General features: G+C 52.7%; 2 protein-coding genes and 17 non-coding genes across 20 annotated transcripts in view; 1 reads left to right on the top strand and 18 right to left on the bottom strand.

Moving 5' to 3' along the window:
• LOC149351830 (lysosomal alpha-mannosidase-like) overlaps nucleotides 1-21,422 on the top strand; it is a 123,680-nt gene that overhangs the window by 56,562 nt on the left and 45,696 nt on the right. The window lies entirely within an intron of this gene.
• Nucleotides 1,075-21,042, bottom strand: LOC149351855 (uncharacterized). The gene is made up of 2 exons (XM_089584277.1): nucleotides 21,020-21,042; nucleotides 1,075-2,164 (listed from the first exon to the last, which is right to left on the bottom strand). Exons 1-2 carry the CDS (start codon nucleotides 21,040-21,042, stop codon nucleotides 1,075-1,077), a joined length of 1,113 nt encoding a protein of 370 aa, XP_089440403.1.
• On the bottom strand, nucleotides 2,350-2,421 carry TRNAQ-CUG (transfer RNA glutamine (anticodon CUG)). Its single transcript has one exon. It is a non-coding gene; the product is annotated as a tRNA-Gln (tRNA).
• Nucleotides 2,427-2,498, bottom strand: TRNAE-UUC (transfer RNA glutamic acid (anticodon UUC)). The gene has a single exon. It is a non-coding gene; the product is annotated as a tRNA-Glu (tRNA).
• TRNAQ-CUG (transfer RNA glutamine (anticodon CUG)) lies at nucleotides 2,581-2,652 on the bottom strand. The gene has a single exon. It is a non-coding gene; the product is annotated as a tRNA-Gln (tRNA).
• On the bottom strand, nucleotides 2,658-2,729 carry TRNAE-UUC (transfer RNA glutamic acid (anticodon UUC)). Its single transcript has one exon. It is a non-coding gene; the product is annotated as a tRNA-Glu (tRNA).
• TRNAQ-CUG (transfer RNA glutamine (anticodon CUG)) lies at nucleotides 2,810-2,881 on the bottom strand. The gene has a single exon. It is a non-coding gene; the product is annotated as a tRNA-Gln (tRNA).
• On the bottom strand, nucleotides 2,887-2,958 carry TRNAE-CUC (transfer RNA glutamic acid (anticodon CUC)). Its single transcript has one exon. It is a non-coding gene; the product is annotated as a tRNA-Glu (tRNA).
• Nucleotides 3,039-3,110, bottom strand: TRNAQ-CUG (transfer RNA glutamine (anticodon CUG)). The gene has a single exon. It is a non-coding gene; the product is annotated as a tRNA-Gln (tRNA).
• TRNAE-CUC (transfer RNA glutamic acid (anticodon CUC)) lies at nucleotides 3,116-3,187 on the bottom strand. Its single transcript has one exon. It is a non-coding gene; the product is annotated as a tRNA-Glu (tRNA).
• TRNAE-UUC (transfer RNA glutamic acid (anticodon UUC)) lies at nucleotides 3,335-3,406 on the bottom strand. Its single transcript has one exon. It is a non-coding gene; the product is annotated as a tRNA-Glu (tRNA).
• TRNAQ-CUG (transfer RNA glutamine (anticodon CUG)) lies at nucleotides 3,488-3,559 on the bottom strand. Its single transcript has one exon. It is a non-coding gene; the product is annotated as a tRNA-Gln (tRNA).
• TRNAE-CUC (transfer RNA glutamic acid (anticodon CUC)) lies at nucleotides 3,565-3,636 on the bottom strand. The gene has a single exon. It is a non-coding gene; the product is annotated as a tRNA-Glu (tRNA).
• On the bottom strand, nucleotides 3,786-3,857 carry TRNAE-UUC (transfer RNA glutamic acid (anticodon UUC)). Its single transcript has one exon. It is a non-coding gene; the product is annotated as a tRNA-Glu (tRNA).
• On the bottom strand, nucleotides 3,938-4,009 carry TRNAQ-CUG (transfer RNA glutamine (anticodon CUG)). The gene has a single exon. It is a non-coding gene; the product is annotated as a tRNA-Gln (tRNA).
• Nucleotides 4,015-4,086, bottom strand: TRNAE-CUC (transfer RNA glutamic acid (anticodon CUC)). The gene has a single exon. It is a non-coding gene; the product is annotated as a tRNA-Glu (tRNA).
• Nucleotides 4,237-4,308, bottom strand: TRNAE-UUC (transfer RNA glutamic acid (anticodon UUC)). The gene has a single exon. It is a non-coding gene; the product is annotated as a tRNA-Glu (tRNA).
• TRNAQ-CUG (transfer RNA glutamine (anticodon CUG)) lies at nucleotides 9,266-9,337 on the bottom strand. The gene has a single exon. It is a non-coding gene; the product is annotated as a tRNA-Gln (tRNA).
• TRNAE-UUC (transfer RNA glutamic acid (anticodon UUC)) lies at nucleotides 9,343-9,414 on the bottom strand. Its single transcript has one exon. It is a non-coding gene; the product is annotated as a tRNA-Glu (tRNA).

Genomic DNA, 21,422 nt, shown 5'->3' with positions numbered 1-21,422 from the left:
ATACAGGCAGCCCTCTCTATTGCTTTAATTTTTATAGTTTCTTTACACAGCTCCCACTGTTGCCAGATGTGCATATTTTTACCGGGGCCTATTTTTGCAATTTCATCTTTTACTATACGGGTATACAGTTCATCCTGCAGGAGTTTATTATTGAATTTCCACATTTCCCATGAAAAAGAATTCCCTCTCTTTACCATCCCAAAACAACATTTAACTAAACAATGGTCTGAAAAAGATACTGGCACAACTTCGTAACCATTACATTCAGGTAAGACATCGACGGATGCATAAATGCGGTCCAGCCGTGCATGGCTTGAACCCTGGAAGTGTGTGAGCTTTACTGCACGCGTTCCCTCAAGACACTCTGCTACATCTTCCATGTTCCAGTTCTCAACCATTCGCGATAACACTTGTGTGCTTGCATCTCTAAACGGTCGAGGGCTTGTCTTATCTCTCGCACTAAGAACACAGTTAAAATCGCCTAGGACGATCAGCTGTCTGTCACAACGAAGGCGTTCTTCGATGCTGTAAAAAACTGCGCCCTTTCTTCTGCTTCATTTGGCGCGTACACACAAATAATGCGCCACTCGATGTTATTCAATCGAAAGTCAAGGAAGACACACCGGCCCGACACACAAGAGAAATGAGCTTGCACTTCTAGCCCCGGCAACTTCTTTAGAAAGAGAACACAACCAGCCGATGTGCCTACAGCGTGGCTAACGACAGCAAAAAACGAGGACGTGAAACGTTGCACCATTCTCCCGGTCTCTTCTTCGCCGTCGACTTTCGTCTCCTGCACGGCAGTACATCTATGCCGTGCTCCGTTAAAAGCCGAAAAAGCTGGCCTTGCTTTCTTTTTCCTGCCAGACCTCTAACATTTAGGGAGGCGACTTTCAGCGGAGATGCAGGAGCCATTTTTACATAAGAAGAAGAGACCGAAAGCATGGTGCTTACCTCTCGCGTCCAGCACATGGCTAGACGCCACCGCCGCCTTCGCCGCCGGCGTCACCCTGAGCGTGCACCTGGCCCTGCTCGGAAGACGCCTTGTCGCTGGCGCGCTTCTCGCTCGCAAGGTTAGGGCGCGGCCGAAAAGAGGCCCGCCTTGCTTGAGGCGTCTTTGCTGGTGGCTCCTCTACGCTGGGCACCGCCTCCTTGTCGCCGTCGTGGCTGGTGTCTCCATGCGGACGCTTCCCTGGCGTAGCCACAGTGGTCGTACGGCCACCGGTGACCCTCGGTCGACTCCTTCGCTACAAAGTCCGTGGGCACTGGTGGGCTTTTTGCATCCACTGAAGTCGCCTCCTTTGACTGAGGCGAGTCTCCCGTTGGTGGCTGGGGTCTTGGTCCACTGGCAAGGGGGGCGTCGCCGCTTGAAGTCGCTGACGTGTCCAGCGACACGGGGAGGTTGCCAAACTCGTGGGTACCCCTCGCTGCGTCCTCAGCCTCAGCGACGTCCATCAGCTTCCCGCTGTCTCCTTTCCCTCCGAGCCCGGTCGCAGACGCGTAGGTACGGACGCAGTCCTCGTCCGCATGTCCGTAGCGCCTGCACTTGGAGCACCTGGGAACCTTGCAGTCGCGACGAACGTGACCCTCGCCGTGGCAACGCAGGCACTGCATCGGCCGCCCGGGCACCACCACGAGAGCCAACTCGCCGGCGACTCGAACCTGGTGGGGCAGGTCGTCCACCTTCATACCTGGCTTCAACTTGAGCAGCACTGTTCTCGTGGTGGATCCCTTCTCTTTCATTCCTTGAACGCGCCAACGCTCCCGCGTCACCTCGGTCACGTTTCCGAACGCCGCGAAAGCAGTCCGGATGTCGTCGTCAGCGACGCCGTGCAGCATCCAATGCAGGCGCAGCTTTACTTGCTGATCCTCGGGGTCGAAAATGATGCACCGGAGTCCCTTTACCTCAACCTCCTTCAAGGCGGCTAATTTCTTCGCGGCTTCTGGGCTGCTGAAGGTTACCGCCCACACGTGGTTTACCTGGTACGCCCCCAACGCCACGACGTCGGGGAGCGCACCAGTGTTGGCGAGGGCGTCCCTGAAGTCTTCGACCCTGTAAGGTCTCACACGCACATCTCCGTGCAAAAAAACTGTGTTTAGAACAACACGTCCGGTCGGCAGGGTAGGCAAAAAGATCTCATACTCCTTGTCTTCGGCACTGAACCTGTTTCCGCGGCCATCGATGGCCGCTGTCACCGCTCCGTGGGAGCTCATGATCCTGCGTCCGTACACGCCAGTGGCCGGAAGTAGAATGTAGACCACGCCGGAACGCGGTGAACGAGAGCAAGTGGGTGCACAAGAAACGTCGAAGGGAGTTTAAGTGGTAAAAAAAAAAGAAAAACAAAGCGCAGGTCTCACCGAGATTTGAACTCGGATCGCTGGATTCAGAGTCCAGAGTGCTAACCATTACACCATGAGACCGCATTTTCCGACGCCGGGAATCGAACCCGGGCCTCCTGGGTGAAAGCCAGGTATCCCAGCCACTAGACCACGCCGGAACGCGGTGGACGAGAGCAAGTGGGTGCACAAGAAACGTCGAAGGGAGTTTAAGTGGTAAAAAAAAAAAGAAAAACAAAGCGCAGGTCTCACCGAGATTTGAACTCGGATCGCTGGATTCAGAGTCCAGAGTGCTAACCATTACACCATGAGACCGCATTTTCCGACGCCGGGAATCGAACCCGGGCCTCCTGGGTGAAAGCCAGGTATCCTAGCCACTAGACCACGCCGGAACGCGGTGAACGAGAGCAAGTGGGTGCACAAGAAACGTCGAAGGGAGTTTAAGTGGTAAAAAAAAAGAAAAACAAAGCGCAGGTCTCACCGAGATTTGAACTCGGATCGCTGGATTCAGAGTCCAGAGTGCTAACCATTACACCATGAGACCGCATTTTCCGACGCCGGGAATCGAACCCGGGCCTCCTGGGTGAGAGCCAGGTATCCTAGCCACTAGACCACGCCGGAACGCGGTGAACGAGAGCAAGTGGGTGCACAAGAAACGTCGAAGGGAGTTTAAGTGGTAAAAAAAAAGAAAAACAAAGCGCAGGTCTCACCGAGATTTGAACTCGGATCGCTGGATTCAGAGTCCAGAGTGCTAACCATTACACCATGAGACCGCATTTTCCGACGCCGGGAATCGAACCCGGGCCTCCTGGGTGAGAGCCAGGTATCCTAGCCACTAGACCACGCCGGAACACGGTGAACGAGAGCAAGTGGGTGTACAAGAAACGTCGAAGGGAGTTTAAGTGGTAAAAAAACAAAACAAAGCGCAGGTCTCACCGAGATTTGAACTCGGATCGCTGGATTCAGAGTGCTAACCATTACACCATGAGACCGCATTTTCCGACGCCGGGAATCGAACCCGGGCCTCCTGGGTGAAAGCCAGGTATCCTAGCCACTAGACCACGCCGGAACGCGGTGAACGAGAGCAAGTGGGTGCACAAGAAACGTCGAAGGGAGTTTAAGTGGTAAAAAAAAAAGAAAAACAAAGCGCAGGTCTCACCGAGATTTGAACTCGGATCGCTGGATTCAGAGTCCAGAGTGCTAACCATTACACCATGAGACCGCATTTTCCGACGCCGGGAATCGAACCCGGGCCTCCTGGGTGAGAGCCAGGTATCCTAGCCACTAGACCACGCCGGAACGCGGTGAACGAGAGCAAGTGGGTGCACAAGAAACGTCGAAGGGAGTTTAAGTGGTAAAAAAAAGAAAAACAAAGCGCAGGTCTCACCGAGATTTGAACTCGGATCGCTGGATTCAGAGTGCTAACCATTACACCATGAGACCGCATTTTCCGACGCCGGGAATCGAACCCGGGCCTCCTGGGTGAAAGCCAGGTATCCTAGCCACTAGACCACGCCGGAACGCGGTGAACGAGAGCAAGTGGGTGCACAAGAAACGTCGAAGGGAGTTTAAGTGGTAAAAAAAAAGAAAAACAAAGCGCAGGTCTCACCGAGATTTGAACTCGGATCGCTGGATTCAGAGTCCAGAGTGCTAACCATTACACCATGAGACCGCATTTTCCGACGCCGGGAATCGAACCCGGGCCTCCTGGGTGAGAGCCAGGTATCCTAGCCACTAGACCACGCCGGAACGCGGTGAACGAGAGCAAGTGGGTGCACAAGAAACGTCGAAGGGAGTTTAAGTGGTAAAAAAAAAGAAAAACAAAGCGCAGGTCTCACCGAGATTTGAACTCGGATCGCTGGATTCAGAGTGCTAACCATTACACCATGAGACCGCATTTTCCGACGCCGGGAATCGAACCCGGGCCTCCTGGGTGAAAGCCAGGTATCATAGCCACTAGACCACGCCAGAACTTTTTTTTTTCGACTTGGCCGGGCAAACAAAACAAAAATACAATGACATGACAATAAAAGCACAGGTCAGTTTCTAGCTAGTGCACGATGATAAAATGGGTTAAATGATTTTAGTTGGTCGAGGACAGGCAGCCACTCAGGCTGAGGAGCTTGCTGTCCGAAAACTTCCTGAGTATACATGATGCTCTCAATGAAATACTGATGAGCTGGATTCACAACAACATGTTCATGCCTGACATCCATTCGCGTACGCCATAGGCTGTGCATGCAGAGCAACATTAGCAGGTCGCAAGGCACTTCACCTGGCTCTGCACATGGTAGGAAGGGTATTCCAAAAGGAGTCAGGGAGAAATCTTTTTTCAGTGTGCGCTTCAATACATCCCAAAGAAAAACAGCGTCATGACAGTCGAGAAAGATATGTTCTATAGTTTCCACTTTCTTGCAAATAAGACACTCTACTGACCAAGGTACAAAAAGGCCTTTGCTTTGCAACCATGGCTTCACTGGGAGGGTTCCAGTATGCAATTGAAAAAAGAAAACGCACTGAAGGCTTCACCGGCATTCTTTTGACTCTTTTTAGCACATCCCTTTCGGGACCCAGAAGATAAGCACTGCGATAAACAGGCACTGGCAGAAACACATCAAGCAGGTCCTTGTACATCTTTTTCCTTGTTACAATGGTTAGATACTCATCGGAAAATTTTGACCGAAGAATACGGACTGCTGCAACAACTTCTTGCAAAAAGGCACTTAACCCACTCCGCCCTGCAGACATAGATGACACAACATAATCAGGCAGTGATTCTGACAATCGCACTTGTATAACAGTTCGCAGAAAATCATTATCTTGACGCAAGAAAAAGAATCTAGTGACTATCTGTCTCAGAAATAAATTTGACAACCCTAGCCCCCCGTTCCGCACCTTGTGGAACAGATTGCATCGGCTGGTACGTTCCCATGTTGACGCCCAAATAAATGTTGCAAACACTCTGTGCAACCTTTGCGCTGAAGTCCTTGACAAAGTTAGCGCTTGCAGAACGTAAAAAATCCTCGCTACTAAAAACATGTTGCACACCGTAGCTCTTGCGAACATGGAAAAGTTGTGACCGCCCCATTTGCTTGTCTGAGCTTTGACTCGTTCAGTTTCATGGGCCCAATATTCTTTGCTTTCTCTGTAGTTGGTTAGCGGCACGCCGAGGTACTTTCCTGGCGTGTCTTCCCACTTCATTCGACAGAATACTTCTGGCGTGGCCTGCCACTTTCCATGCCAAAAACCAAAACATTTCTGCCAGCTTATCGCGCAGCCACTTGCATCACAAAAATTTACGGCTTCTCTCACCACTTCTTGCACGCTTTCCTGGTCTCTGCAGAACACTGCTATATCATCTGCATATGCCAATACCTTCACTTCATTATGACAAAAGGCGTAACCTCGAATGTTTTGCGTAGTTAACAGCTTTAAACAAAAGGGCTCCAGGTAAAGTGCAAAAAGCAGTGGAGAAAGATGGCAACCCTGCCTCACTGACGACAAGACAAGAATACTATTACTCAGGCGGTTATTAATTATGAACCTTGATGTACAGCCATCATAAACCATTTTCACGCCATCAGTGATGATACATCCTACATTCACATGTTCCAACAGCGCGAACAAAATTTCATGCACAACTTTATCAAACGCCTTATGCAGGTCCATTTGCATCATGGCGACACGACCCTCCGTTGCATCACAGCATTCAAGGACACTTCTAGCTACGTGTATGTTAGTAAAAATGGATCTTTCTTTTATGCCGCAGGTCTGGTGTGGGCCAACAAGGGTTTTAATTACTGTTTGGAGTCGTCCGGCTAGCACTTTCATATAAATTTTGTAGTCTACGTTAGTTAAGCTTATTGGGCGGTAACACTCAACTGACTGCAAGCTACTCGGGTCGTCCGATTTTGGGATCAACACCACGTGGGAAGTTCGAAAAGACGGCGGAGTTAACTTTCTTTCGTAACACTCGCTTATTACGCGCTGTAATGCTATTGCCATTTCTGTTTTCAAAGCCGTGTAAAGTGCGGCACCGAGGACGTCCGGCCCAGGCGACTTGTTCAAGCTCAGCTGCTGTATTGCAGCTTCGATTTCTGCTGCCGTTATGGGCTCCTCAAGTACCTGCGCCAGGTCCTCCTCGACTCTTGGCATTAGCGACAGGAATGCAGTTTTGTAATGTTCAACATCAGGCGTTTTAAGGCTGAACAAGTTTTGGTAATATTCCAGAAACGCCCTTTCAATCACCTCAGATTCGGAAGTTACGTCATTGCGATAACAAATTTCCTTTATCTCTTTCGAAACTGCATACTGTTTTTCGTCGCTGAGCGCCCTTTTTGTGGGCGTCTCCCCAAGCCAAAATCTTTCGCTGCGTGCCCTTATCACAGCACCTCGATATTTCGTTTCATCTATTAGTTCAAGCTTAGTTTTGGTCTCTTTTATTTCTTGTCTGTACAACCCCGGCTTGACGCCTTCCATGCTGAGCATGAAATCAAGCTCGGTACGAAGTTCCTTTTCTTGCTGTTTTTCTTTACGCTTTAAAACACATGCTCTTTCTATAGCGGCCACTTTCACGTCGCATTTAAATTGTTCCCATGTTTGTATAAAGTCTGTCTCTTTTTCTAACAAGCTTTCGACTGAGTCTTTTAGTTTCTTGCTAAACTCGTCATCCTCCAACAATGAGTCATTAAATTTCCATAATTCCCAACTAAACTTGACAGTCCTTTTCCTCTCCCCAAGTGTGATCACGACTAAAGAATGATCACTGAAGCTGACGTGCACAGTCTGGTACTGGGAACACAAGGGCACAACTTCAGAAGGAACATAAATTCTGTCCAGCCTTGCGTGACTAACGCCTTGGAAATGCGTGTACTGTGCTTGTTCTGAACCTTGCATTATAATGCCAATATCTTCCAATTCTGCTTCATTAATCATCTCAGACAGTAGCTCGGCACTCGTGTCCTGCAGGGTTTTGTTGCTTGTTCTATCTTCAGGTCTACACACGCAGTTGAAATCTCCAAGCAATAGTACACGCTTTTCTGTCAGCAGGAAAGGTTGAACACGGCGAAAAAAGGCATCTCGTTCGGGAATTCTATTAGGTGCATATACACACACAGCTCTCCACTCTACACCAGAAAAGTAAAAATCGCATGCTACAATCCGGCCACTTTCACAGGAAAATACAGTTTCCACAGCGACTTTGCCGTTTCGCGTTAAAATCAGACACCCTCCCGACTTTCCTTTTGCATGGCACACGCAAACACTGAACTGTGCACGGTAAATTTCTGCCATCGCATCTGTCAACTCTTCGCTTTCAATTTTTGTCTCTTGAACAGCCAACAGATCGATTTCGTTTTCGAACAAGAGACGTTTAAGCTGATTTTGCCTTCTTCGCGCAGAAAGACCTCTCACGTTCAGTGTGGCAATACGCAAGCTAGATGTTAGTTGAGGCGCCATCTAAGTGGTTGGGATTCGCCGCTCTCAAAGTGACATCGGTTTGCAGCTCACCTCATCAAAAATCCTTCCAGCTTGCAAAGTACGGCGGTGTCAGCACTGAACCCGATCGAAGACCGGGTTACCAACACGAAGACCCTGCAAGGCGCCTCCGCTAAGGCGCAGGGACACCCGACGAAGTCCTACGATCAGGAGGGATGTTCGGGTTGGGCTTGTAGGCCACACGTCGAACAGGAGGCGCTTTGGGAAGAGGTTCCTCATGGCCCGTCCCGTCGTAGCTCGTCGCCTTGTCATCAGCTTCGTCGTGCGTCCTCATCGCTGGCAAAGTTGACGCCGCGGGCATCTCCGTGTCAACGTCCTTCTTGTCGGTCGATTCCAAAACCGTCTCAGCTGCACCTACCGCAGCATCATCTGCTTTTCCCGCGTCCGCCTCAGTTCTGGTGTCAGGCACAGGCGGTTCTTCTGAGTTGGCAGCCTCATGTTCCGTGGGAAGCGTTGCTTTTTCTGAGGCTATGCTTTTCGGTACTGCGTCTTCCCGACTCTCACGGGTCGCCTCTACTGCGTCGACTTCGTCCATAATATGCTCCTCAGTAGTATCCCTACGACCAGGACCAGCTACGGTAGCATATGTTCGCACGCACTGGGCGTCGTCGTGGCCGAAGCGACGACAGAGCCCGCAACGTGGCACACGGCACTCCCGACGTATGTGTCCGGTGCCGCGGCACCGGAGGCAGAGCGGAGCTCTGCCAGGAACGTGGACGAGTGCGACGTCCTCTCCAACACGCAGCTGCTGCGGTAAGTCCTCGATGGTAACGCCCACCTTCAGCTTCAATGTCACTGAGCGCGTAGTAGACGACTTGTCGACGCAGCCTTTGACTCTCCACTTGTCCCGAGTTATGTCGGTCACTTTTCCAAAAGCCGCCAGAGCTGCCTTCACGTCGTCATCTTTGACGCCGTGTAGCAGCCAGAACAGCTTCAGCCTGACGCCCTGGTTGCATGGGTAAATGACCACACAGCGGTGGTCCTTGACGTTGAACGCCTCCGCCTGTAGCATTGTTTTTTCCTTCTTCATTGCAGAATGTCACGGCCCAAACATGATTCATCTGATATGCCCCGAGGGCAACCACTTCCGGCAGCAATGACAGACGCTCAAGAGCGTCACGAAAGTTTTCAACACGGTATGGCCTGGCTTGGACGTCGCCATGCAAAAAAACAGTATGCAAAACGCTCGAACCTGTTGGCAAATGCGGCAAAATCAGCTGGTAGTCCTCGTTCGGTTTGATCGTACTCCTGATACCGCGGCCCGGCTGGGCCACTAAATCCGCTCCTTGGGAGCCCATGATACACACGTCCGTCACGCTCGGTGGCCGGAAGTAGAATCCACCACGCCAGAACGCGGTGAACGAGAGCAAGTGGGTGCACAAGAAACGTCGAAGGCAGTTTAAGTGGTAAAAAAAAAAGAAAAACAAAGCGCAGGTCTCACCGAGATTTGAACTCGGATCGCTGGATTCAGAGTCCAGAGTGCTAACCATTACACCATGAGACCGCATTTTCCGACGCCGGGAATCGAACCCGGGCCTCCTGGGTGAAAGCCAGGTATCCTAGCCACTTGACCATGCCAGAACTTTTTTTTTTCTTTATTACCGGACACTGACACATTACAAAATTGTACACGGAACAAATCAGCCAGCTCACAGCCAAATGTTCACGTTGTGGGCGATTCCTCTGCGCGGGGACGCACAGGCAGTGACTCGAGGCAGGTCTTTGTATGAAAAGGTTTAATCTCACATCAGGGGGGCCGGTCGTCGTCGTGGCAGCTCGGTCAGGTGGTCCTTTGGCAGGGCTGGTCCAAGAGCAAGAGAGCGCGGGCCTTCCCGGTCGTGCCTTATGAAGGCTTTCTCCTAGCCTCGCTCCCCCCGCCCCACCACTCGGGAAGAAGGGGTCCGAGGCTACCCGCGGTGAGCGGCGCGAGATTTGACCTGCCCGCGAGCAGACCCTACATCTCCCCCCCCCCCCCCCCCCCTCAAACGTCCGTCCCGGGGTCCGCCAGTAGGCGTTCGATGACCTCCGGGTCCGGGTCCATAGAGTCGTCGCAGGGGGGAGGGGTGCTCGCCGGGGGGCCGCTCACCGCTGGCTGGATGGGCTCCTCACGAGCCGCCTGGGGGAGCGAGGCGCCTGGCTCCGCTGGGGGCCCTGCCGGCAGCGCCCTCCAAAGCTCCTCGGCCGCCGGAGACAGCAGGTCTGGGCGGCTGGACTGGAGGATGCGGAGGGCCGCCTCATCCGGGCTGACCCTCTGCAGTGGCACAGCGGGGAAAGGTGCTGCAGTCGCCGTTATGCCAGGTATGCAACGCGCCGGCCTCATGGCGGAGCCGGTGCACGACAAGTGTGCCGCAGAGCGAGCACAGGCCGGCCCGCTCCTCGTCGTTTTACAAGCGGCCGATGGCTCCTGGACCGCCTGGGTTGCGGCTGCTCGGCGGCCGAAGCGCCGGCTGGGTGCTGAGGGGTGCCCTGCGCTTGATGATCCCTGGTGCCCTTGCGTTGGCCTGCACCACTGGGAGGTGCTCTCCAGTGGTTAGGCACGTGGTTTGGCTGGCGGTGGGGGCCACCGCGGCCGTGGAACCTGCGCCACTCGCGCGGCTCCTGCCGCCAGCCGGGTGGCGCGCCTTGATGGCGGCCACCGTTCGACGGTGGTCTGCCTTGCCTTCTGGAGTCCGAGCCACGGACGTCGGTCCGCTGGAGCTTCCTAGAAGACATACTGAGAGGGCGAGAGCACTGCGAGTGATTATTAATCGAGAGACACGGGTGCTACCTGGTCCTCAGGTTGTAGCGTCGGTTGCGAACCGCACCGCTACCTGCTCGTCCTCCCGGGGGTGAGATCGCCGCATCGCGCTGATTTTCCACCGCTCCGCAGCCATCGTCCTTGCGAAGGTGGAAAGCCTTCAAATCAGCGACATGCACCGGACCGGCGGTTTCGCCGTTTGTCAACAACCGCAGCTGGTAGGTGAGCGGCGTAGTCCGTGCCGTAACTTCGTACGGCCCAGCCCACTTGTGCGCTAGCGACGCGGCGAAACCGCGCGCTGCGTTACTAAGTGGGTGCGTTCTCTTGAGTACTAAGTCGCCCGTGTTGAAAACGACGTGACGGCGACCTTTGTTGTACTGATCCGCCTGCTCCATGCGCGCGACATCGAGGTTTTCGCAGGCTGCTCGCTGCGCTGCCTCCAGGCGCTCCCGGAGCCTTGCCGCGTACTGCGAAAGCGGAGGGTGCGCAGGCCCCCCCACGTCGAGTAGGGCATTCTCTAGCGGAAAAGCGATCTCTCTCCCAAAATTCAAGTAAGCGGGTGTAATACCCACTGACCTGTTCACGGTTGTCCTTGTAGCGAACGCCAGTTCGGACAACCGCGCGTCCCAATCTCTGTGCTGCTCGGTCGTCGCGACCAGCATGCTCTTCAGATTTCGATTCACCCGCTCGGTTATGTTGCTCTGAGCGTGGTAGGGACTCGTTCTCCTTTGGCGGATTTGAAGCGCCCGACAAGAGTCTACAAAGACTTTGCTTGTGAAATAAGAAGCATTGTCTGTAATCAGGTCGGAAGGGAAACCGAAACGAGTGAAAGTCTCCAACAGTTTTTCCCAAATTCGTTCCGACACAAGCTTCCTAAGGGGGAAAACCTCAACCCACTTGGAATAGTGGTCCGTTATTACCAGGATGAATTGGTTTCCGCGCGCGGACCGAGGGAGGGGTCCCATGATATCGCACGCGACCGCTTGCCACGGGTAGTTGCTAACTACCGCCTTCATCATGCCAGCGGGCTTGCCCGCCCGAGGCTTGGCTACCTGGCATACCGGGCAGGTACGGGCGTATCCCAGCACATCCTTTCTCATGCCTGGCCAGGTCGCGACACGGCATAACTTGTAAGTCTTACTGCCGCTGCCATGGCCTGCCAGCGCTGAGTCATGGAAGTACTGCAGGAACCGTTTCCGCAACCTTCTCGGGACCACGACTCGGAAAGGGGATGCTATCGCCTCTTCCTCGTCAAGTTGGGGAATATAGCGGAGCAGCAAGCCATCATCGCCCAGCAGATACGCGTCGTACTTGCCCTCAGCGTTCCCGGTGCAAGCTGCGCTGCTCGCAAGCTCCTTCAGCACCCGCTGGCAAAGACCGTCTGCTTTCTGGGCCTCGATCAGCTCTTCTCTACTGACCGCTACTCCCCAAGACATTTCTTTCTGCCTCGATCCTAGGCAGGCGAGCGGTCGCCGCCACGAGCTGCTGTGTTTCCCTTCCGTCACAGCACCGAGCGGGACCTTTGTCCGTCTCCTCTCTCTCCAAACCGGGCGCGACACTCCCGTCCGCCCTCTCCTCCTCTCCAACAGCGATGACGCCGCTTTTTACAAAGCTGGGCTGCGCCTCTGAAGCGCTTCCGCCAGCATTCCACGGTGCGCGCGATAAAGCATCGGCCACCTTGTTCAAGCTGCCCCAGCGGTACTCGATGGCGTACGCGTAACGTTGCAACGTCAGCGCCCATCTCGCGAGTCTGCCTGCGGGGTTCTTGAGCCTCTTTAACCAAGACAATGCCTGATGATCTGTCTGCACGGTGAAGACCGCTCCGTCTAGGTACATGTCGAACTTCGACAATGCGAACATGATCGCCAGGCATTCCTTTTCGGTCACGGAGTAATTCCGCTCCGCCGATGTGAGCGTGCGACTAGCGAACGCGACAGGGCGCAGTTTGCCCTCGTGTTCCTGTAACAAAACAGCTCCAACACCGTAGTCACTAGCGTCTGTCTGCAAGACAAACTGCTTGTTCAGGTCGGGGAGGCGCAGACTAGCGGTATTCGCTATCGCGCGAGCCAAGGCAACAAATGCGTCACTCTGTTCCTTGCCCCAGACCCACTTCGAGCCTTTACGCAACAGCAGGTTCAGCGGCCTTGCAAGCTCCGAACAGCGCGGGATGAATTGCCTGTAGAACGCAACCATCCCCAAAAACCTCTGCAAGCTTTTCACATCCATGGGGCAGGGGTAGTTCAGAATTGCCTGCAGTTTGTCATCATTCGGTCTCAGTGTGCCATCATCCACGACAAAGCCCAAGAGGTTCACTCTCTTCGATGCCAATTGCACTTTCTTTGGATTGATGGCTAGACCGGCACGTCTCATTCTATCGAGAACGGAATTCAGGTGAATGAGGTGCTCCTCGAACGACTGTGAGAATATCACAACGTCGTCGAGGTACGCCATGGCGTAGTTGAACCTTGCATCGCCCAGCACGATGTCCATCAGTCGCATGAACGTGCTCGGGGCGTTAGACAAACCAAACGGGAGTCGAGTAAATTCGAAGAGCCCGCGGTGGCAGGTGAATGCGGTTTTCTCAATGTCACCTTCGGCCACCTCAATCTGCAGGTACCCTCTGCTTGCATCTAGGACTGTGAAGAACCTCGCGTACCCTAACGCGTACATCACAGCCTCGATCGACTGAAAAGGGTACGCAACCGTAGGCGTCAGTGAGTTGAGCTTACGATAATCAACACACAGCCTGACCGATCCATCTTTCTTCGGCGCTAGAACCACTGGTGACGCCCAGGGACTTTGTGAGGGTCTCACCGCACCGGTATCAATCATTTCGTCAAGGGCACAGTCGAGAAGCTGCCTCTTATGCGCACTTAACGGCCTCGGGTTACACCTGAAAGGGCGCGCATCACACGTCTGAATCTCGTGCTGAAGCAGGTCGGTTCTGCCCGGTTTCTCCGTGAAGCAATCCGAAAACGGGAGTAAAGTTTCCGCGAGCCTTCGGCGCTGACTACTGGGTCCTGAGAAAGACGCAATAATCGCTTCTAACGGGCCACCGTTTCTCAGCATCTCGAGGGAGCTCACCTGCCTTTCTGTCGCACAGGTGTGGACACCCACCTTTTGTGCAGGACAGCCGGGCAAGGATGCGCTTTCGAAGGGAATGAGGGGGGCGAGCTGGCTGTAACGATAGCCATTCTCCCCCATGTCGAGCACAATGCCTTCGCTCGAGAGAAAATCCCTTCCCAGAATTACTGGTATCGACAAGCCAGGCAGATAGACGAAGCGATGTCTCCGCTTTCTGCCGTCAAAGCGCATCGTAAGACGCACTGCTCCCTTTGCCTTTGCCGCCCCAGCTGCTAAGCTTAACGGGGTTTCGGCCGGTCTGACACGGATGTTACCTATCCGGCAGGCCTCGTACACCTCGTCACCGACCAGTGACAGCGTTGAGCCCGTGTCTACGAGTGCAGAGTAGCATCGACCCGCTAACTGCACTAGCATAAAAGGGCTTGAGCGCGGAACGACTCCCTGAGCTCTACAGGCGAGCGGGACAAAGGCCTCCCCGTCGCCGGCGCGGGAGTTCTTTTCCTGACTAGCGCCTTGACAACCATGAAATTCTCCCGCTGACGGTGAAAGGCCGGTGCCACCAGACATCACCGCCAGCGTCGGGCGTTTCCCTGCATACGCCTAGCTTGGCACTCGCGTGCCATGTGGCCGGCCTGGTTGCAATTCCAGCAAAGCCGGTCGTTCACCCGCCGCGTGGACGGAGGACCCCTCGTTCCACGAAGCGGTTGGGGACGACTCTCCCCTTTCTCCGCGCCTTCCTGACGCTCGCTCGGCGCGCGGCCTGTGAGGCCGGCACGACGCCGCTGCTCGAATGCGTACGGGTCCAGCGCGCGAGGGACAACAGGGGGTTCCGCCTGCCTTTCCACGGCCATTACCTCGGCGCGCCGAGTCCTCATCGCGCATTCTCGGCCTCCATCCCATGCGCATCCCGGTTACAGTGCACTAGAAGGGGGCAGTGGGCTCACTCGCCGGCACATGCTATGCGGAGCGGTGGCTCCGCGAACGTCGACGATATGTGCTTCTCCGAGAGGCCGAGCGGCGGCGCTGGTGTCGGCTTCAATGTAGCAAATGGTAGCAGCAGCGGCCCGCGCGCTCATTTCCCTCAGCTACCTCAGCTCCGCGCAGCTGCGTTTGTTTGCGGTGGACGTCGTCGCGTGGGTTTTTTCGTGCAGTGTTTTTGGCGAGCACAGCATAAAGTTATAAGTGTGCTTTTGCAGGGACTGGGCTGTGCCGCGACATCGGCAAAAACACTGTTACGCGCCTGGGTGCCAAACGGGCTACGTTTATGTCAAGGGTGAACCGAAATTTTCTTTGTTTGGCGTCTTGAAGGATGAAAACAGGCGGCAAGAGTGGGAGAAGAACCTCCACAGAGCCCCTGGACGACACGAGCGCAGTATGCGAGCTCCATTTCGAGCCGCGTTAATTATGTACACGTAATCCAAGGCAAAGAGGTGAGGATAGCACGCGTGGAGCCGATTCTGCGCGCCGATGCCGTGCCATCCAGTCTTCCTAATTTGCCGACATACGTTACTAAGAAGCCGACACTGCCCGTGTGATAATGCTGCTGCCGTGCAGTCTTCTCGCACCGAGGACTCAGTTGATACGCAAGAAAACAGCTTCGATCGCCAAGTCCTTTCGCGAACAAGACGTCAAAAATACCCACCAGCGTGTACGTCTTCCGCTTGCGATGTTTTAAATCAGTTTTATTTCAATTTAGAAATGCCATCAGTATACTGGAGCAAACATAGTTTTCCCGGCCACGCCGATGTCGTGTACTGCACGGCCGTGTTGACCTCCAATGCAGAAGTGCTCTCCGAGAAGGTCGGTTACAGTTCCCATGCTCCTTCCCTCACAGCAAAAATTATTAGTTTTTATGTTGTCACACATCTGCATTTTTATGTGAAAGGAATTAAGAGCGACAAGGCAGGAGAGCGGCCGAGGGCCAAACAGCTCGAGTTGAGCCGTTGCACAAGATGCTGCGTGACTCATTGGCCGGCTGTTGAACTTCACTTGTTTGAAATAAAAGCTTCGTGTAAGCAACAAACAGCCCTGTTGTCTTTATTTTATTTACTCTTATATTGCTGTAGACAAGCATGTCACGATTGTAACTGCATGGTTGTTAACAAATGCAGAGTATATACTGTCACACGTGAAACAACGTAGGTTAAACAGTGAGTTATTTAAGCTATATATGCAATTTCATTTTGGCAAACCAACCTCATAGCATGCCTGCTTTTCTTTTTGAGCTTGACTAGGAGGTATGACTACCAGACATAATCTTCATACAAAATTATATTGGGTTAGTGCAACACGATATGAAACGGTATATTTCATCTCCCACACTATAATTCAAGATTTCTACTATATATTTTTTTTAATGGTTGCTTGATAATTTGGAACATTTTAAGGCCCTTTCTGCACAAGCAAAATCCGTCGGCGACGCCTTATTTGGTTAAAATGCCTCGCGGTTAGGATAAGCAGCAAGCCGATCGAGTTGCCCTCGTCCTTTTACGCAAGTTACTAAGGTGGGAAATATCATGTGGCCTAAAAAATGCGCTGATTGCTAAAGAAATGTAAAGACTCTCAAGTGTTTTAAAATTAAAGTCAACAAGTCTGTCGACGGCTTCAATTGAAATAAACAGAACCGCCAGGAAATCAGAGCTCCAGGCAAAGTTCCCATTGAAGTTGCCTGTGGCGCCACCTCTCGGATGCGACGCTGACTGCGTCAGAGGAGCGGGTGAGTAAGCCCACTGCCCCCTTCTAGTGCACTGTATCCCGGTTCCAGCGATTCGGCCGGCCTGGGGGGCGGCTGGTAGCGCAGTTCGTTCAGTAAATCCGCCTGCACGGTTTTGGCCTCCTGCGCTAGGGCCTCGAGGTTTGTAAAACTGCGGCCCCGCAGATACGGCTTGAAGCGTGGATGGCACTGCCTGATCACACGCGCAACCTGATCTCGGTCGGTTGCCGTCGGATCTGCCCTCTTGTACAGCTCTTGCATTGCGCGTACGTACTCGAGGAGGCTTTCCTCTGGGTGTTGGGTGCGCAACGCGAGCTCCTCCAGCATCCGGCGCTCATAATCAGGCGGCAAGAACTCGGCGCGGAAACGGTCTTTGAAGTCCGCCATCGACTGGAAAGTCGGCTGGCAGCGCCTCCATCGCGCCGCGCTCTCGACGAGTGCTACAGGCAGGACCTGCCCTAGCATTACGTCATCTGGGGCGCCCAGAGCCGTCTGGTAGTCCTCGAGTTGTTCTAAAAACTCGTGGACTGATTTCGCGTCCGTGTACCCGGAAAAGGAGGGGGCCTCCATATTTATCCGCGGGCGCGATGCTGTCGCCGATGCTACCGATGCTGCGGCCTGGTTGGCGCCAGCCACCGAACCGAGCTGACGGGCTAATGCGGCAAACATCTCAGTCACCTGCCCCATTACGGCCGCCGCGTCGGCCGTCTCACTACCGGCTGCCCCGCCATCCAAAGCCGTGGCTGAAACATCCTTTCTGGGAGGCATAGTTCGCGCCAACTGTCCGGCCGCACCGGCTAACTGCTCATGGCAACAAGAACATTCACATACACAACAATCTATCTACAAACACGCGGAAATACACAACAGAAAACGCCCGAAAACTACATAAATAACACAAAACCCCTAACAAATTTACAACACTACACAAGTCGCTACCCCGCGAACATTCCGCCTGACCCGCTCCTTAACCCTATCGGTCCGGCGTGGCCCCGAACAAAGAGGGCCTGCCACGAGTCTGGCTGCACATCCCAAAATCGACAGAGAAATCGTCCACAAGGTGTTAATTAAAGCCGCACGCTGGGCGTCATTATTTGTGGGCAATTCCTCTGCGCGGGGACGCACAGGCAGTGACGCGAGGCAGGTCTTTGTATGAAAAGGTTTAATCTCACATCAGGGGGGCCGGTCGTCTTCGTGGCAGCTGGGTCAGGTGGTCCTTTGGCAGGGCTGGTCCAAGAGCAAGAGAGCGCGGGCCTTCCCGGTCGTGCCTTATGAAGGCTTTCTCCTAGCCTCACTCCCCCCGCCCCACCACTCGGGAAGAAGGGGTCCGAGGCTACCCGCGGTGAGCGGCGCGAGATTTGACCTGCCCGCGAGCAGACCCTACAACGTAGAAATGATAGTAATAAGTAAGCTGTCATCCTTAGGTGGGATGACGTTGTCGTGTTAAAATTCTCTCAAACGGATCAAGGGTTCTAATCTTGGCAGCTATTCGGGAACTGTACGCTTCAATTTGTGCATTTCAACAAACGCATGCATGCTTTCACGAAAGTAGAGCCTTGCAGGGCGAGCATCGGGGTCTAAATGAAACCCAGCCATCCGGGACCGCCAGAGGCTGTGCAGACCGATTAACATGACGGTATCCAAAGGCACGCCATCTTCGTTATCTGTTGACAGGAACCTGATGCTACGTGTATCTAACGGTAAGTCTTTTTTAAGGGTTCTTTGCAGCACGTCCCAAAAATAAACCCCCTCCCAACAGTGTAGAAAAACATGATCTATTGTCTCAGGCTGTTTGCATATTAAACAAAGTGACCCCCATGGCAGAAAAAAGCCCCTGTCCTCAAGAAATGTTTTTACCGATAACGTTCCAGTATGCAGCTTAAAGAAAAACGTTTTTACTCCGGGGGAAACTGGCATCCTTTTTACCCGCTTCAATACATCTTGACCCGGATAGCCGCTGTACAAGGCTCTGTACACAGGAACGGAGAAAAAGTCATCGCATACATCCTTATACAATTTTTTCCTATTGACTGAGCACAAATATTCAACCAAAAAACGAGTTGTCAAAATTTTGACACTGTTTACGACCTCTCTTAAAAAACCAAAGAGGCGCCCTGGCATACTTTCTGTGGCAACAACAAAATTTGGCAACGCCCGCACGAGCCTTACTTGGCAAACAGTGCGCAGAAATGGATCAGTGACGTCGCGGAAGAAAAGGAATCTGTTTACGAGCTGTCGTGCGAATAAGTGTGCTAGCCCAAGACCCCCGTCTTTGACACTCCGAAACAAGTTATCCCGTCTACACCTTTCCCAATTTGACGCCCAAACAAAAGCGGCAAACACCCGATGCAGCCTCTGAATGTTTAACCTGGAACAGTGAAGCGTTTGCATTACATACCACAACTTGGCAACAAAAAACAGATTACACACCGTTGCGCGTGCAAAGATAGAAAGCGGCACACCGCTCCATTTGTCAGCCTTCTCACGGATTTCTTGGGCTTGATCGCGCCAAAATGGCTCACTGTCTTCATAGCATTCTAGAGGCACACCCAAGTACTTAACCGGTGTTGCGGCCCAAGTCACATTGGCAAACGTGTAAGGCGTCGATGGCCACTCTCCGTGTCAAAACCCTAGACACTTTCCCCAATTCACTGGACTTCCAGTTGTCGTGCTGAAATCTTTCACGGCATCGACTGCCACGCTAACGCTCTCTCTGTTCGCACAGAAGACGGCTACGTCATCGGCATACGCCAAAAGTTTGACCTCCGTCATGTGGACTTGGAAGCCCTGTACATCTTCATTCTCAAGGATTGACAAGCACAAAGTTTCAATATAAATGCAGAACAGAAGCGGGCTGAGGGGGCAATCCTGACGCACCGAACGTCGCAAGTTTACGGGTGCACCGAGTTCCTTGTTGACAATTAATCTTGTAGTGCAGTTTCGGTACGCCAAGGCCACGCCCCCACTGATAACAGAACCCACATTAATGTAATCTAGAACTGCAAACAAGGCATCATGTGAAACACAATAAAACGCTTTGTCAAGGTCGAGCTGTAGAACCGCGACGCTACCGCATGTTGCGTCACAACACTGCAGTACGCATCTGGCCTTATGTATGTTCGTAGCAATGGCCCTTCCCTTGATGCCGCAAGTCTGGTGAGGCCCAACAATCTCCTTAATAACGGTCTGTAATCTGGCTGCTAGTACTTTCATTAGTATTTTGTAATCAACATTTGTTAGGGCTATTGGCCTGTATGACGTCACCAATCTCAATTTCTCAGTTTGTTCTGTTTTGGGGATTAGTACAGTATGTGACGACGCAAAAGAAGGCGGCAACAAGTTAAGATCATAGCCTTCGTTAAATACTGCAGCTAACAATGGGGACAACACTTTTTTAAATGCTTTATAAAAAGCCGCGCTCAAGCCGTCAGGCCCTGGCGACTTTCCTGGATTTAGATTATCAATGGCACGCTCAACTTCATGCTCGGAAATCGGCAGCTCCAACCTTTCTGTGGTGTCAGCATCTAGTCGTGGCAAGGAAGAAAGAAACACGCGCTTAAACCTGTCCATGTTCATGTCGCGAAAAGCAAACAGTTGCTGATAGTATTCGTAAAACGCACGTGCAATGCCGTCTTTATCTGTCACGAGGTTGCCGTTCCACTCTATTTCTTCTATGTCGTTTCGACGAGCATGCGCTTTCTCGAGACCGAGAGCCCGTTTAGTGGGCGTCTCGCCTGCTGCGCATCTTTCGGCCCGGGCGCGAACGAGCGCTCCTCGATAACGATCCTCTTCTAATAACTCAATTCTCTTTTTCAGTTTTCCAATATCCTCATTATCGACCCCTGGCTCTTTGCACTCGTGCGCTATTAACTGACTTAGTGTCGCCCTTAAACATGCTTCTTGCTTTTCATCATGTCGAATACAACTGGCTCTTTCTATAGCTTTCATCTTAATTTCTTGTTTGCACCATTCCCACTGCTCTCCAATGGTGGTGCACAGCCGTTGTTCTATCTCTTTAAGCTTCCCTGCAATTATTTCAACTAAAGCTTCATCTTCTAAGAGTTTGGAGTTTAGCTTCCACAGTCCCCACACAAATTTTTTCCTTCGGTTTCTTGGGCCGATTGTACATTTCATAAGACAGTGATCCGAAAAAGACACTGGCATAACGACATAATTTTGGCATTTCGGAATCGCATCCAACGATAAATAAATACGGTCGAGCCTGGCATGATTAGAACCTTGAAAATGCGTGTATTTCACGCTGCGCGCTCCCTCCAAACACTCCGCTACATCATCTAGAGCAAATTCGCCAACTAGCTGCGACAAAACATCCGTGCTTGCGTCTCTAAAGGCGCGGCTACTTGTCTTATCTCGAGCACTTAAGACACAATTGAAATCGCCCATAATGACGAGTTGTCGCCCAGTATTTAGATATCGCTGGATGCTCACGAAAAAATTTAACCTTTCATCAGCCGCATTCGGTGCATAAACACAAAGAACGCGCCATTCACTTATGAAAAACGAAGTCACACACAATAAAGCGACCCTGCATACATGCAATCACTTCCTGCACTGTCAGTCCTGGCAACTTCTTAACGAACAGAAGGCACCCGGCCGATGTGCCAACCGCGTGACTAACAGCCACATCGTACCTCGACGTGAAACGCTGCACCATGCTCCCCGTGTCCTCTTCCCCTTCTATTTTGGTTTCCTGAACCGCCAACACGTCCACGTCCTGGTCCGTTAAAATACGGTATACCTGACTTTGCTTTCTTTTCGATGCAAACCCACGGACGTTAAACGTTGCTACGCTCAGTGACTGTTGCATCGCCATTTTCGTACTTTAGAAGGACGTTGGGAGCATGGTGCTTACCTTTCGCGCCTAGCACGTCGCTAGACGCTTCCAGAAGTCCCGCCGCCATCGTAATTATTGGGCTCGACGTGCTGCGAGAGCGGCTTTTCGGCTGCCCTCCGGCCCGTCGCGATGTTAGGTTGCGGTCTGAAGGAAGGTCGTCGCCCCTGCACAGTTTTCGTAGGTGGTTCCTCGGCGTTGCC

The sequence above is a fragment of the Amblyomma mixtum genome, chromosome 3 (assembly GCF_055824585.1).
Source record: "Amblyomma mixtum isolate Tamu chromosome 3, ASM5582458v1, whole genome shotgun sequence".
Taxonomy (NCBI): domain Eukaryota; kingdom Metazoa; phylum Arthropoda; class Arachnida; order Ixodida; family Ixodidae; genus Amblyomma; species Amblyomma mixtum.
This window is presented reverse-complemented; position numbering and strand designations above follow the sequence as displayed.